This window comes from Telmatherina bonti (assembly GCF_933228915.1).
Source record: "Telmatherina bonti genome assembly, chromosome: 16".
Classification (NCBI taxonomy): Eukaryota; Metazoa; Chordata; class Actinopteri; order Atheriniformes; family Telmatherinidae; genus Telmatherina; species Telmatherina bonti.
The window spans coordinates 18,219,455-18,232,613 of record NC_136614.1 but is presented as its reverse complement, the minus strand read 5'-3'; the positions used below and the strand labels follow the sequence as shown (position 1 = coordinate 18,232,613).

Below are 13,159 nucleotides of genomic sequence, written 5' to 3'. Positions count from 1 at the left end.
CATACTTAAGCTCGTCTGTTATGATTTTCAACATTTCACCCCCTTAAAAGCATGACCCAGACCTTTTCAATACTAAAAGCTAGAAGACTCATTCCTTATTTATATGGGATCCATTTTAATCTTTCCTTTTTCTTGGAAGGCACTTTTCTCAGATTATTCTTGTTTATTCTACAAAGGTTATACATCACTGATTTTTGCACATATCTATAAAAAAGATGGTTGTGGCCAATGTGATCCTTTGTATTGTGGACTGTTTTAAGCTTTAGGTTCCCATTTTTCTGCCACCAAACAGGACTTTTGAACTTAATGATACTACGCATTCATTGGGTAGTGGCTACAAAACTCCCTCGTCTTAAACATTTAATTATGCATAACTTCAAACATAATAATGGTTTCTAAAACAGAAAGATGTTAAATAAATTCCTCGCTGAATGCAGCTGTCTTAAACAATGCAACTGTTTTTCATCCTTGCAACTTAAATTAACTCTTCAGGGCATAACAGGAAATAAAGCTGCTATGTTAACGTGGTGGATAACTCAAACTGCAGTTTCTGTTCAAGTAAGTATAGTTAAACTATATTTGTGTAGCACCAATTCACACAAAATCACCTCATGCAGTTTTACATAAACAGACCAATTCAATACATTTAATTATCATCAAGTCATAATCCCATTAAAACAAATCTATTATATGATCATCATGAATCCAATTCATGAGAGCAGTGTTCAAAGTAAGCCAGCCCATTAAAATGAATGCCTAGTAAAAGGAGCCTACAGATTGCATCTGATCTTGTGTTTGATGTGATCCTCCTTCCTGAATACACACATGAAGGCAGGCAAGAGTGGAACAGAAATAACAACCTTCCAACAGCAAAACCCCATTTTGGAAGAGCAGTCATCTGCTCTAGTTGGTTTGGAAGGTGTAGAGGACAGGACAAAGGGGTTAGATGCATAACTATAAGCCAGCGATACCTGCTGAGGAAGAAAAAGGCAGGTACAACTTCAATGCAATCATGATTTTTGTACATGGATAAAAAAAAATAAGGAAGAGAGGGGTCAGTGCATTATAAGATGTAGCAGTCTAAGCTTGTATTTTTAAAGGGATGTCTAAGGGTCAGCCAAGCCTGCCGTAACTATAAACTTGGTCTACAAGGAAAATTTAAGCATAACCTTAAAGGTGGACAAAGTATTAGCTTCCTGAATGCAAAGGAACTGGTCTCCCTAAGGGGCCTGATAACTGACGACTCTGCCTCTATGTCTACTTTTAAAAACTCTAGGAACCAAAAGTTAACCTGCAGTCAGAGAGCAAAGTGCTCTTTTGAGAAAATGTTGAACTAAAAAAGTAATTGGCAATGAATAACATTTATTCTGAGGAGAAGCCTTTTAAATAATAAGTCCTGGACAAAAACATTGTGAACATAAGTGTTACTGTGAGATTCACCTTTTTGTTGGATGAATACACCAACAACCGCATGTCTGAAATGGTTGCTGTAAAATAGATGTTGCGGATAAAAGTGAAACAATCAATCAATCAAATAATTGCCATTTTTAAAGTCAGCAATTGAAAATGTTGAATTTTAAATGTTCCGGCTCATTGTTTATTTGTCTAGTTTCTAAAATTTAGGTTTATTTCAAATTTGATGCAACAAACATATGAACAAAAAAAAGATTTATCAAGATAAAGGAACGATTATGTCATGTCAATAACATGACTGGGTAAAAGGACATTTGAGAGAGGCTGAGTCTTTCAGAAGTAAGGAATGGTGACATTCAGACAATCCAGAAAAATCCATGCACTGGAAGCACTTGTAAAAACTACACTCTGCACAATTAATTGTTGCATCCACAAATATGAAATGTACCAAATGAAAGTAGCCTAATAGTAAAAAAAATAGCAGAAATGCTAATTCTTCATTTGAGCCCAAGTTCTTTTAGGATGGACAAAGCAAGGAATTATTTATTGGTCTGTGAAATAAAAATTGTGCAATCATAAGCACTGCATTTACCAGAGCAAAACCAACAGAATAATTAACAACAGATGACTAAACAGCCAACAAACAAGATATTTAAAGGGGTGGATGAGATCTATAAATGGCACCTCTGTGAAGACATCATTAGTTCTGAACTACAGACTTCCATGTGATTGAAATTATTTAGTGGATTAGGAAATCCAGATGTGAACACAGCTAAAGAACTGAATTGTAACACTTTCATTAGCCACGCATGATGGAGAGACTTCCTCTAAGAACAACTAGAAGGTGTAGGATACTGGGTTTATCAGTGGTACCAGTGATGAAACAAGGTGATGGGAGGTTAAAGGCTTGTCAGGATCACACCAATTCTTCTGCAACTCCAGTGTTCCTGCTGTGTTTTCCAGGTTAGTGTGAACAAGGATCTCGGATGCGTTGTTGACGAGACCGCATCCACCGCACTACTGAATCTGTCAGCACCCCTTTTTTGTTTATCTGCGGGAAACTTTTCCCTACCTGCGTGTCTTGGATGCGGGACCTGGCGGACCAATCAGAAGACAGGAATCACGTGACGTCATCAACGAGCCTTGGAGAAGGCGCACGGGGTATCCTTCCCCATTCAATAGCAGTTAGCGGGCGAACAGCTGCTAGCGCAAGCTATGATGCGCCACTGTTTCATTTCTGGACCAAACTGCTGCTTGGAATGACTTGCTTCTCGCAAAGCAGATTGGGAGGATGGAGGGTGTTTGGTTGTTACACACTAACCGGTGTCGCAAAGGTGCGGCGGAGCGAGGTAAGGGAGACGGGATTGCCGCCTCACCGTTATCCACCGGGACTCATGCTAATTAGCTTCTTTCCAGGACCACCGTAGCCGCCGCATTGGACACCGTCAGCTGCCAAGATTAGTTTCTTAAAAGATTAACCCTAGCGACTTGCTGGTGACTTGTGTGGAGAGCGATATGTTAGCTGTGTTTTGTTTAGGATGTGCTTTAGACAAATCAAACGATGCTATCTGCTATTATTTGACTATCAGCTAGCTAGCGCCTTAAATCAGCTTTGGAGACGTGAGTTGCCATTTAAACGATCCCCATGCGTCTGTCACAGTGCAGAAAGATTATATCAGATCGAGGCTTTTTTTTGTTTTGTTTTTGTTTTTACTCCACTTATTTTTATTTCTTTCTTATAATGCAGGATTGGTAATATCAAACATCCAGTATTATGATAGAGAAAGCTCGTGTTTATATTAAAATCTGCCTGTTTTCAGTGAAGTGCTTGCGAAACTGATGCCAGGTGCAGGCTGCAGCTGAGATCACTCAGGATGAGTGGGGCTGGAGAGCACACAGACATCCTGTCAGTGGCAGATGTGGTCAGGGACAGGTGGAAAGTGGTAAGTTTCACTCAAGTCAGAGGAGTCACACAATTATAATTTTTCTGAAAGAAATCACAGACAGTAGTACACTGATTTTGCAATGAACGTCACCTTCGTTTCAGATAAGGAAGATAGGTGGAGGCGGCTTTGGGGAGATCTATGAGGTTCTGGATCAGTTGAGTCAGGCCACCGTTGCCTTGAAGGTTGAGTCGGCTCAACAGCCTAAGCAGGTGCTGAAGATGGAGGTAGCAGTGCTGAAAAAGCTTCAGGGTGAGTGATGTTGTTCACCTGTCACTAAGAAAAACTCTTGTATTTCTGTGTAAATGAGGTAGTCTGACAAGAGGAGGATGGGTGAGCAACCACATCATGACTGTGGCTTTCACCCATTAAATTTAAGGTGTTGAATGACATTAATTCGTTCTGTTTGTGCCTTATACTTGCTTCAGATGTAACGCCATTGAGCTATTAGACTCTCCCTTTCAATTTGGAGTAAAACCAAACATTGCAGACACCACTGCAGCAGTGCTTGGCTTTGCAAATAAATCAATTGCAATAATATCAATAGATTCTTTTTGAATTGCAGTCTGTTAAATTGTGTAAATGAAGTGCCAGATGCTGAGCAGGTGGTTCAAAACAGATGTAATAAATGTTTTATTGAATAAAAACAAATACACTTTTGGATCATTTAAGCAGTGTTGGCTTTTGTTTCAAAGTGACTCACTTGCACTGTAAAGCACAATAACGATGTTTATATTCATGTGTTTATATTGACATAAGAAAATTTCATTAATAGGAGATTGCTGTATGTAAACGTAAAATATTATGTCTATAAAAGTACAAGAAGATAATGTTTTTTCAGAAATAAACATCTGCGGGACAGATATTGTGTCTGGCAGCAGTAAGGCACATAATGTTCAAGAAGTCTAACTACAAATATCTCCTTATAGGCAAAGACCATGTCTGTCGTTTTGTGGGCTGTGGAAGGAATGATCGTTTTAACTATGTGGTGATGGAACTCCAGGTGGGATCGCGTCATTGCAAGTTCTTATCTTCTTTACACACCGCGTTGCTTTGCATCATGCTTGTAACACATAACCTTGGTTATCTATTCAAAGGGGAGGAATCTGGCAGATTTGCGCAGAACAATGACCCGCGGAACCTTTTCAATCTCCACAACTTTAAGACTTGGCAAGCAGATTTTGGAGGCCATTGAAAGCATCCATTCTGTTGGCTTCCTGCACCGGGACATTAAACCAGTAAGTTCACCTCTTAGTTACAGGTAACCTTTAAAAATGTCAGTGTAATAAATCTGATTCTTTTAGGTGCTCGTCACAAGGTAATACAACCTTTAAGAGTTATATTTGTTTCTGAAAAACTGCAGTCGAACTTTGCGATGGGAAGGCTTGCCAGTACCTGCAGATGCTGCTATATGCTTGATTTTGGTTTGGCTCGTCAGTTCACCAACTCGAACCAAGAAGTCCGTCCAGTAAGTAGTCCCTACCACTGTCATTTAGGTTTTGGCTTCTTGACTCAACAGAAATCTTACAATAATAAACTGGTGGTTACTGAAAGCTTTATTTACTGTGCTAACACAGACAAGTATGTGAATCCAGCATAATGTTATGTAACATGGAAGTAGAGGATTCTACTTGGGTTTAATTTTACATATATGTAAATATAAATGACAGAGCTTTTGAAAGAGCGTTTCAGTTTCTTCTTGTTTTATGATCTTACTAAACCACTCTTCTCTTTCAGCCTCGTCCTGTGGCAGGTTTCAGAGGAACTGTGCGATATGCTTCAATCAATGCTCACAAGAACAAGGTGAGCTTTGACTATGATCCTACACCTAGCAGTCAGAGGATTAAATACGTAGTGAAACCTGGTCATATGAGCAAAATAAGCCAGCAAAACCTCTGGTAGGCCCCCTTCTTCAATATTGGCATCATAGTCTTTGGGTTCAGTGTGTTTCCAGGTGGGGCATTTGTGGATCTGGATTATTCTCATGCATCCTGCTGATGCTTGATCAGATTATGATCTGGGAGGTTGGGAAGCTGAGTCAGTTATTTCTACTTTTTGTTGTGTACTTGAGTATTTTTTGTACCCAGACGCTTGTTGAATTGGTTGGTGCATGTCAGGGTAAGATCCCAAAATCCTGGATTTTTCAATGCGTCAGTGCATTGTCTCAAGATTATCAATGCTAATCTGTTTCAGCCTTTGGGTGCCTTGATGTATGAATTTGGATGTGAATAAAGGAACAAAAGTCTTATCAGAAAGTTAGCAGCGCCGGAGGGAGAGACAGCACCAATCAATTCTCCACTACCTACAGTGCCCACATTTGTGACAAGAACTGTGTGTTCTTTTGCTACTAAGGCCACGACAGTTCCCTTGACATCAGTTCCTTTCTTTACACATTTCTTTCCTTACTCTTGTGTGCCTGCAGGAGATGGGTCGTCACGACGACCTCTGGTCGCTCTTCTACATGCTGGTTGAGTTCATGGTTGGGCAGCTTCCTTGGAGGAAAATTAAAGATAAAGTATGTGTCTGTGTGACTTCCTGGAGAAACCGAAAGTTTGTGTTTCACAATTGGGTTAAAACTTTTTTTTTTTTTTTTTTTTTTTACTTTATTGCAGGAACAAGTAGGAAATCTAAAAGAGACATATGACCACCGACTTATGCTGAAGCACCTTCCTTCAGAGTTTAGTACTTTCCTTGATCATATCTTGACCCTGGACTACTTCACTAAGCCTGACTATCAGGTTGGCCATATTTTGTTTGGTTTATTTTGCATGCACTGTTTATTCCTCTCCAGCTATCAAATGCTGATTCATGTGTTTCTCTTTTCCCTGAGACAGCTCCTGATGTCAGTGTTTGAGAATGCCATGAAAAGCCACAATGTGCTGGAGAATGACCCCTATGACTGGGAGAAATGCGATTCAGACGATATGCTGACCATCACTGCCGCAGCAACCACTGCTCAGCAGCTCACCCGCCTCACCCCGGCTTACCTTGGGTACTTTGGGCTTTAAAAGAAACTAACATTATTGTCACTTAATGGCTTATAGATTTTTAAATTGCTGCCGTATCCATGCTTCTTTCACTCTCTGGATATGAGTCTTAATATAATATACTATAAAACTGCAGCTTTATTTAGACGGGAAATGTGCACAGTCAGAGATCCCCGAGAAATTTACTGCTCTAAATTGTGTTGTGGTAATGAGCTGCGAGGTGACCTTCCCTCTCTTCCACAGCATGGCCAATGCCTCAGTGCTGCCAGGCGAGCTGCAGAGGGAGAACACCGAGGATGTCCTTCAAGGGGAACGCCTCAGTGATGCTGACAACTGCCCCCCCATCCCCACACCGACCACCCCCGGCGTAGACGTGTGGGAAGAGATGGACCGCAACCGGAACCATAAACATGCACCGCCAATGATCAGAAAGGTCAGGAGGATGCAGTTTACTTTAAACGCTCAGTGTGATGCTCTTAGTTGCTGCTGCCATAGTAACCCTTAAAACTGCTTGATCGCTGCTGAGAATTATTTTTTTATATTGTCAACAATTTCTCAGAAACAGTAGTCTGTAACTCTGTGGAGTTTAGGTGACCTACCAAAGCTTTCCAGGCATAAATCCCACTCATGATGTTTACAATGCAGCTGCAAAATGTAGAGTTTATTCTAAGTCTGTATGGTAAGTCCATAATGTGATCCATTATAATACCATTATTTATGACATTTTTGTAATAAAAATAGACCGTTACCACTGCTTTGTTGCTAAGAAACTTCTATTTCACCTTGGAATTATGATTAAACAACTTCTGGTCAAACTTAATCAGATAACTTAAATCGATGGAAATGTCCAATCAATCAAAAATCATAAAGCAGCAAGTGAGTCATGTCTGTCTGAAAGGAATAAAAACGGTGGTCCTGCATGGCTGGAATCAAGCCAAGAAGATCTTTTTAATGCACTGCGGTGCCAAAAACAAGCTGAGTTGAAGTGGAATTTGTTAAGATAGGTAGTAAATAGTTGCATAAATTACTATAAATAGCAAAAAAACTGTAGGAAAAAAAGTGTATATTTGTAAATAATCTCTAAAAAATGGTAGAAGGATTGGAGTTTCAAGGGTTAAAGCACATTGATGGCTGTGCACATTGAAAGATGTGTGTAGGTTAATTTCCCTGGAGTCCTAAATGCACTATTACAGAAGCTTAACGCGAGTATAAATTTCAAGTCTGGGATGAATTAGCATGCTTGCAGGAAATCAATATCTTGTTACAGTTTTCTTGAAAACAACTACAATATTACTATTTAAGTCACATTGCTGTAATATCTGTTTTATTAATGTTAATTGTTTTTCCCAGGTGGTGAGTGAAGATGAACACAGCCAGAACCAGGGGAACCAGAGTCCCAACACTGGCTCTGTACAGAGTTCGCCGAGACGGGTGCGATCAGAGACCATGTTCTTAGACCGGGCTGCACCGCTGCTCCGGAGGATGAGGCACAGTCAGAGCTTGGCATTCGAAAAGAGGCTTGCACCAGAACCCAAGCCAACAATTGAACGCTTCCTTGAGGCCTAGTTAGTATTTTGTGCAAGTTACAGCAACTACATGCTGCAAAAAATGAACATTTCAAGAGGTTGTAGCTCATCTTTGTGTTTAATCCCTTTTGTTGTAGTTTGGGCAAACAGCGTCCTGTTCTTTCCCATGTTGGAGAGAAATGCATTCCTGAAAAGGGATGTGGGCAGCAGACTCCCTCCTGCAATGAAGAGCACTCTGGCACAGCAACTCCTGATGCAGAAGAAGGTGCAGCAAGCAGCGGCTTTGTCGCTGTTAACTTCAGCCCTGTTCCTCAGGAGGGAGACTCTCAGGAGTGGGTGATGCTGGAACTAGAGCAAGGTAGCGGATCAGGAGGAAGCAAACCTCCAGCTGAAGCTCTGCATGAAAACAAGCTCAGGACCCGCACTGTTGAAGCTGAGAAGCAGTCGTCTGAGCCACAGGAGAGCCAGACCAGTCCCACAGTCCCCAGCAGCCCCGTTTTGTCACAGATGGCCATGCCTGGGACGTGGCTACTGGGCCACCGGAGGCTGCCGGGAATTCTGGGACAAATGCCTTCAGTCATCATGGGAAGATCCCAGATGGAGCAGGTAGGGGTTGGAAGAATTTAGTTGTTATACATGCTGAGAACACTGTGATAATAAACTGAACTGAACAGTCTGAAGTGAAGGTCGGCCCCACAGCGTGGTTACTTACATGTAATGTTGATGTTAAAATGATTCATAAATCTGGGATTTAGCAGGTCGGTTTTCTTTGTCATTTTTCCCATTTCACTGGCCGACTGATGGACTTAGAGCTTTAATTTTTTAGGCTTCATTTACTTTTCAGTAATCATTACACTCCTTTCAGTCCTCCAGCTTTGCGCCGCAGTCACCGGGTCAGAAGAGTGATGCAGTGCTGCTGGACGAATCATCTAGTAAACTGGAGGAACCTGCAGAGGAGGCGCTGAAGGGTGGAGGAAGGTTGGACTTGGCCCCGGTGTTAAGCCCAGCGAAAGGCCCCACGTCTCATCTGACTAATGACAGAGACCCAGAGAGCGATTCCGGCCTGCCTGACCGCTCCTCAGAACCAAATCAGCAACCTCAAGCAGACGCAGCAGGAGGCGCTGTGGAGAGCACAGTCACTGTCTCCTCCTCTCCCCCTCCAGCACTGCTCAGGCGAAGAGACTCTCCTTCATCCCCAAAGCAAAGTCGAATCCCCGTACGTGATCCCAGCAACCCTTTGGACTCTCCGAGCAGGGACTTGAACATGGAGCGGCGACACAGATGGAGCAGTCCAGTTCCTGGGTCCCCAACGCATTCCCCCTCTCCATCCCTGTCCTGTGACAACCTGCCTTGCGCCCTGCCGAGAGACAGGCTGTCCTCCGAACGAGGTTCCAAGTCTGACTGCGTAGGAGAAGACCCTCTGTCCCTGTCCTCCTCATCGGGGAGTAAAAGTAGGATCCCACGTCCTGTGAGTGCAACCTTTCTACCAGAGCAGCTCTCTAGCAGGTTTCTGCCTCGACCGCCTCCTGGAAAGCCTCCTATCCGCCCATGTGTGGACAACAGGTATGTTTTAGTGTTAAAAGGAAACTGCTGGATTAAATGTAATTATTTTCCCCCAACCTAGCCCCTATACCACCTTGTTACTGCAAAAAAAAAAAAAAGTCTTAGATCGATCTAATGAGGAAAACATCAGTGAAGAAGTGCTTCATATTGCAGTTTGACAGAAGGAAATTTTGCAGAGATGAGCCTTTTTGTAGACATTTCACTTCCTCTGGCTTCAGTCATGTCACCTCTTTAGGTGCCTGCGATGTTTATTCAGAGACTGTGTTTACAAAAACAGAAATCCCACCAGATCGTATCAGAACTGATGATTCATGTGGGCAACAGCCTCAGACACAGAGAAACTGCGAGCATTAATATGTTTCCTATTATAAAAGCCAAATTCAGACTATTTGGATGGTGCTTTTGATTTTGTAGACTGTCATAGTTTATTTGAATTTACAAATTATGAAGAAGTAAAACTGTAGAAATGAGTGAGGAAGGGGTGAACACAGACGGAACTGCATCAGGCAAAACGGAGAACCAGATTAAGTGTAAGTCTACAGTATGCCTCCCTTTCAGAACACTTTTCTTTGGTTTTATGGATTTCTTCTCCTTTCTTGCTTTGAGTAACAATTATGACTGCAATAACAATTACAAACACGATTGTCTTCAAGGTGTCCAAACAAGAGCTTTTCTATCCTTGTTGCATAACTAAATTAAAGTGAATTTTAATGGCTGCATGCAGGATTTCTGAGCTGCTTTTAAATGGATTCTTTTCAGATTCTAAAAATGTTTATTATACAACAAGAGCAGAAGAAAAGGTGGAATGTATTTACTAGAACCCTTACTGCTCCCTCACAGGTAAACTATAATTAGAAGTGATAAAAATGGTTGTGTTCCTAATACTGATCACCAAAGCGAGCTGCTGCAGGTTAAATTGCTTATGATTCTTATTTTCGTGATAAAACTAAACCAAGCCAGTTGCTTATTGTTCTGTTACTCCTTATATATTTTGTGGATTTCATGAAGTGCATTTATTTCCTGCAGACGACCCCAACTGGGAGTTCAGGGAGTCATGTTAGCTTTGGTCTGTTGCTGATTAGCTTTAACTAGCTGTATTTAGCTAGTTTAAACAGTAAAATAAAGAGTACTGCATCGTTCTGTCGCTCATCAGGCACTTACTGCTGTTGTTAGGAATAAACGCTGGCTGAAAGATGTCTAATAATTGCTTCACATTTTGGCGCGTTTACACAACAAACAAAGAGCTAACTTACCAGTCTAACAACACTGAGGCAAACAGAGCGTAGGTTTTGCATCCAGACTGTTCTCTTGTCAGACTTCAACAAGCGAAACCTTTTGCCAAGGTTGACTTGTCTTCCTTAATTCACATTTTTAAAGATGTTGGTGTGTTTAACTTTGCTACGTGTTGCTTCCTTCAGCTAATCTACCACAACAAACACTAAGACTGGTGCAAATCCCTGAGAAGCAGCATAACAAACTCATCTTGATGCGATTAGAATGGCTTTTTCCTGTCATGCTATTACAACATAGTTTTGTGCTAAGTATGATGCACTGCAGGGTAGAATGAGAATAATTTTGTTATCCTGGAAACATGGATGCATTGCAGTGACCCATTGCAGGTGAAAATACATATTTATCTTCTGCTGTAAACAATAAATAATGCATATGTAGGATCTCCTATGATGTTTTCAGTATAAAAATCCCCCCTCAAGCTAATGCAGGTTTAAATCTGTCTTTTCCTTTAGACGACGGCGTTTGAGGGTGCGTGCCAGCAGCACCAGCGACGCAGACTTCCTGGCCAGTCTGACCCAACTGATGCAGGACCGCAGCGGGATGCTCTTCAGCCCACCTCCTCGCCCTCGCAGCTCTTCATCCCTGCAGCGTTCGCTAAGCTCTTCTCCTTCCCGCCAGGAGCTCCGTGAAGGTGGGACACTACAGGGACGCAGCCGTTCTCCGTCCAGCTTCTCTGGTTCCCCTCCTCTTCGGCACGCTCACCCGCAGGACAGGGTCACAGGGCTGGGTCAGTGGGGCTACAGTTCAAGAGGAAGAGGTACACTCCAGGAGGTTAAAGGCTCTGGAAAAGTGACCCGATGACTGAACTTTAATGGAAATGACCAATTTGGATTGTGCATCTGTAGCGAGAGGCTGCCTTCTCTCAAGTCTCTGACAGCATGTGTAAATAGGGTATTTACTCAAGGGAATGTACTGTATGTACTGTAAAATGTATGATAAATTGTATTTATTTATTTATTCATTTGTTGGATGTGGAAAAATGTGGAGAAGATTTTGAGATTGCCAACTCTTACCTCTCATTTCACTCTATTAAATCTCCATATAGGCCTAAAATGAGACCAAAAACATGTTTAATACTTGAGTGATGTAAAAAAAAGATGCTAAATGTAGATAAACACCATTAGGAAAATGGTAAGCACTAATCATAGAAACCATGTACTCACGTTAAGAACACTATAATAGTAAAGAACACCATAAGCAGTATACCTAAACGAGCATTTACATACAAAATCAGGGCATGCAGTCCCATAATGACCTCATCCTTTCAAAACTGCTAAATAATTATACTAGTCAACAATGAACTGGTCATTCTGGCGTATCAGTGTTGTAGTGTGCATTTACTTTGCTAAAAAATTGTCACGCAACAAGCATCACTATATTAGAATGTACATGTTAAGTGCACTCATAATTTAATGTAAACGTGCATGAATATCATTGCAAAATTGTTTTTAATGTATTTATTTGTACAATCAGATGAAGCATCTGTATGGTTTTTTTTTTTTTTTTTTTAACCGCTTCTGATGGAAATACATCATAATGTAGACCAGCAAAAACTTGCATTTTTATTTTCTCAAGAAAATAATGAAGTTGATTATTTTTATTCTTTCAGGGATTCATATAACAGATGGAGGGGGTGGGAAGCTGGAGCTGGGAAGTTGCAGGTGGCATCAGTCATAGACGCTTTGCTCTGTGAAAGAAGTAGAAGAATTTATTTACCAGCAGCTAATCTGCTTTAACTGAAAGGAAGTCAGAAAATGTGAACATGGATAGAAGCTTAGATAAATGACTAAATAAAGGCAGATTATTTATTCTTTTTGGCTGCCTTTCACTCAACAGAAGTTGTTCTAGTGAGTCTTGCACTAAGTACCACCTAAGCAGTTCTGCTGTGTTTAGTTGGGGGAGTACTACCAACACAATTAGCTGTGTTGCTCATTCCACAAAAGCAAGATCCATACAAATTATACCTCCATGTAAAAGTAATTAATTGGGCTTTTCAAGTGTGCATGATAGATTATCAGCTGGTATTCGTAAATGTGAGTAATACACGACCAAACATACATTTCCTTACTTCTTGTGCCAAGTTTATATATGAGAGTGACTTTTCAACACACAGGTGAGTGACTTGTTAGGGAAAATCTTGAATCTTTGACTCCTACTTTGAGGGGATTTGGTGTCTGTTACACTTTGACAGACATTTTGGGGCATAGTGTGTAAGAACTGCTGACATCCAGTGGTACAGATGGGAATAGAAATGACTAGACAGTGGCCAATATTTTTCCCATTTAAACATGTTTTTGTAGGATCCAATGGTCGCAGGTGCACAGATGGCTGCTGTACAGGTAACTAATTCTAGATGGTGTACATGTGATAGTGTACATGTACACTAACTTCTCCTATGTGTCTTTTAAGGTTTTAGTTATTCCAAATAGTGATC

At 41.2% G+C, this 13,159-nt stretch overlaps 1 protein-coding gene across 1 annotated transcript; it reads left to right on the top strand.

Annotated features, from left to right (window-relative positions):
* Positions 1-2,641: 2,641 nt before the first annotated feature.
* On the top strand, positions 2,642-12,081 carry ttbk2b (tau tubulin kinase 2b). The gene is made up of 15 exons (XM_079255645.1): positions 2,642-2,762; positions 3,234-3,356; positions 3,461-3,608; positions 4,286-4,359; positions 4,454-4,594; positions 4,720-4,824; positions 5,094-5,159; positions 5,779-5,871; positions 5,969-6,094; positions 6,191-6,348; positions 6,587-6,776; positions 7,694-7,908; positions 8,007-8,475; positions 8,735-9,432; positions 11,178-12,081. The coding sequence occupies exons 2-15, from the start codon at positions 3,288-3,290 to the stop codon at positions 11,524-11,526; spliced, it is 2,901 nt and encodes a 966-aa protein (XP_079111771.1). The 5' UTR covers positions 2,642-2,762; positions 3,234-3,287; the 3' UTR covers positions 11,527-12,081.
* Positions 12,082-13,159: the final 1,078 nt, after the last annotated feature.

Coding starts and splice junctions, on each gene's coding strand:
- ttbk2b (XM_079255645.1), top strand. CDS start 3,288: ATGAGTGGGGCTGGAGAGCACACAGACATCCTGTCAGTGGCAGATGTG. Junction 6,777..7,693: donor CACCGCCAATGATCAGAAAG/GTCAGGAGGATG, acceptor TGTTTTTCCCAG/GTGGTGAGTGAAGATGAACA. Junction 7,909..8,006: donor GAACGCTTCCTTGAGGCCTA/GTTAGTATTTTG, acceptor CTTTTGTTGTAG/TTTGGGCAAACAGCGTCCTG.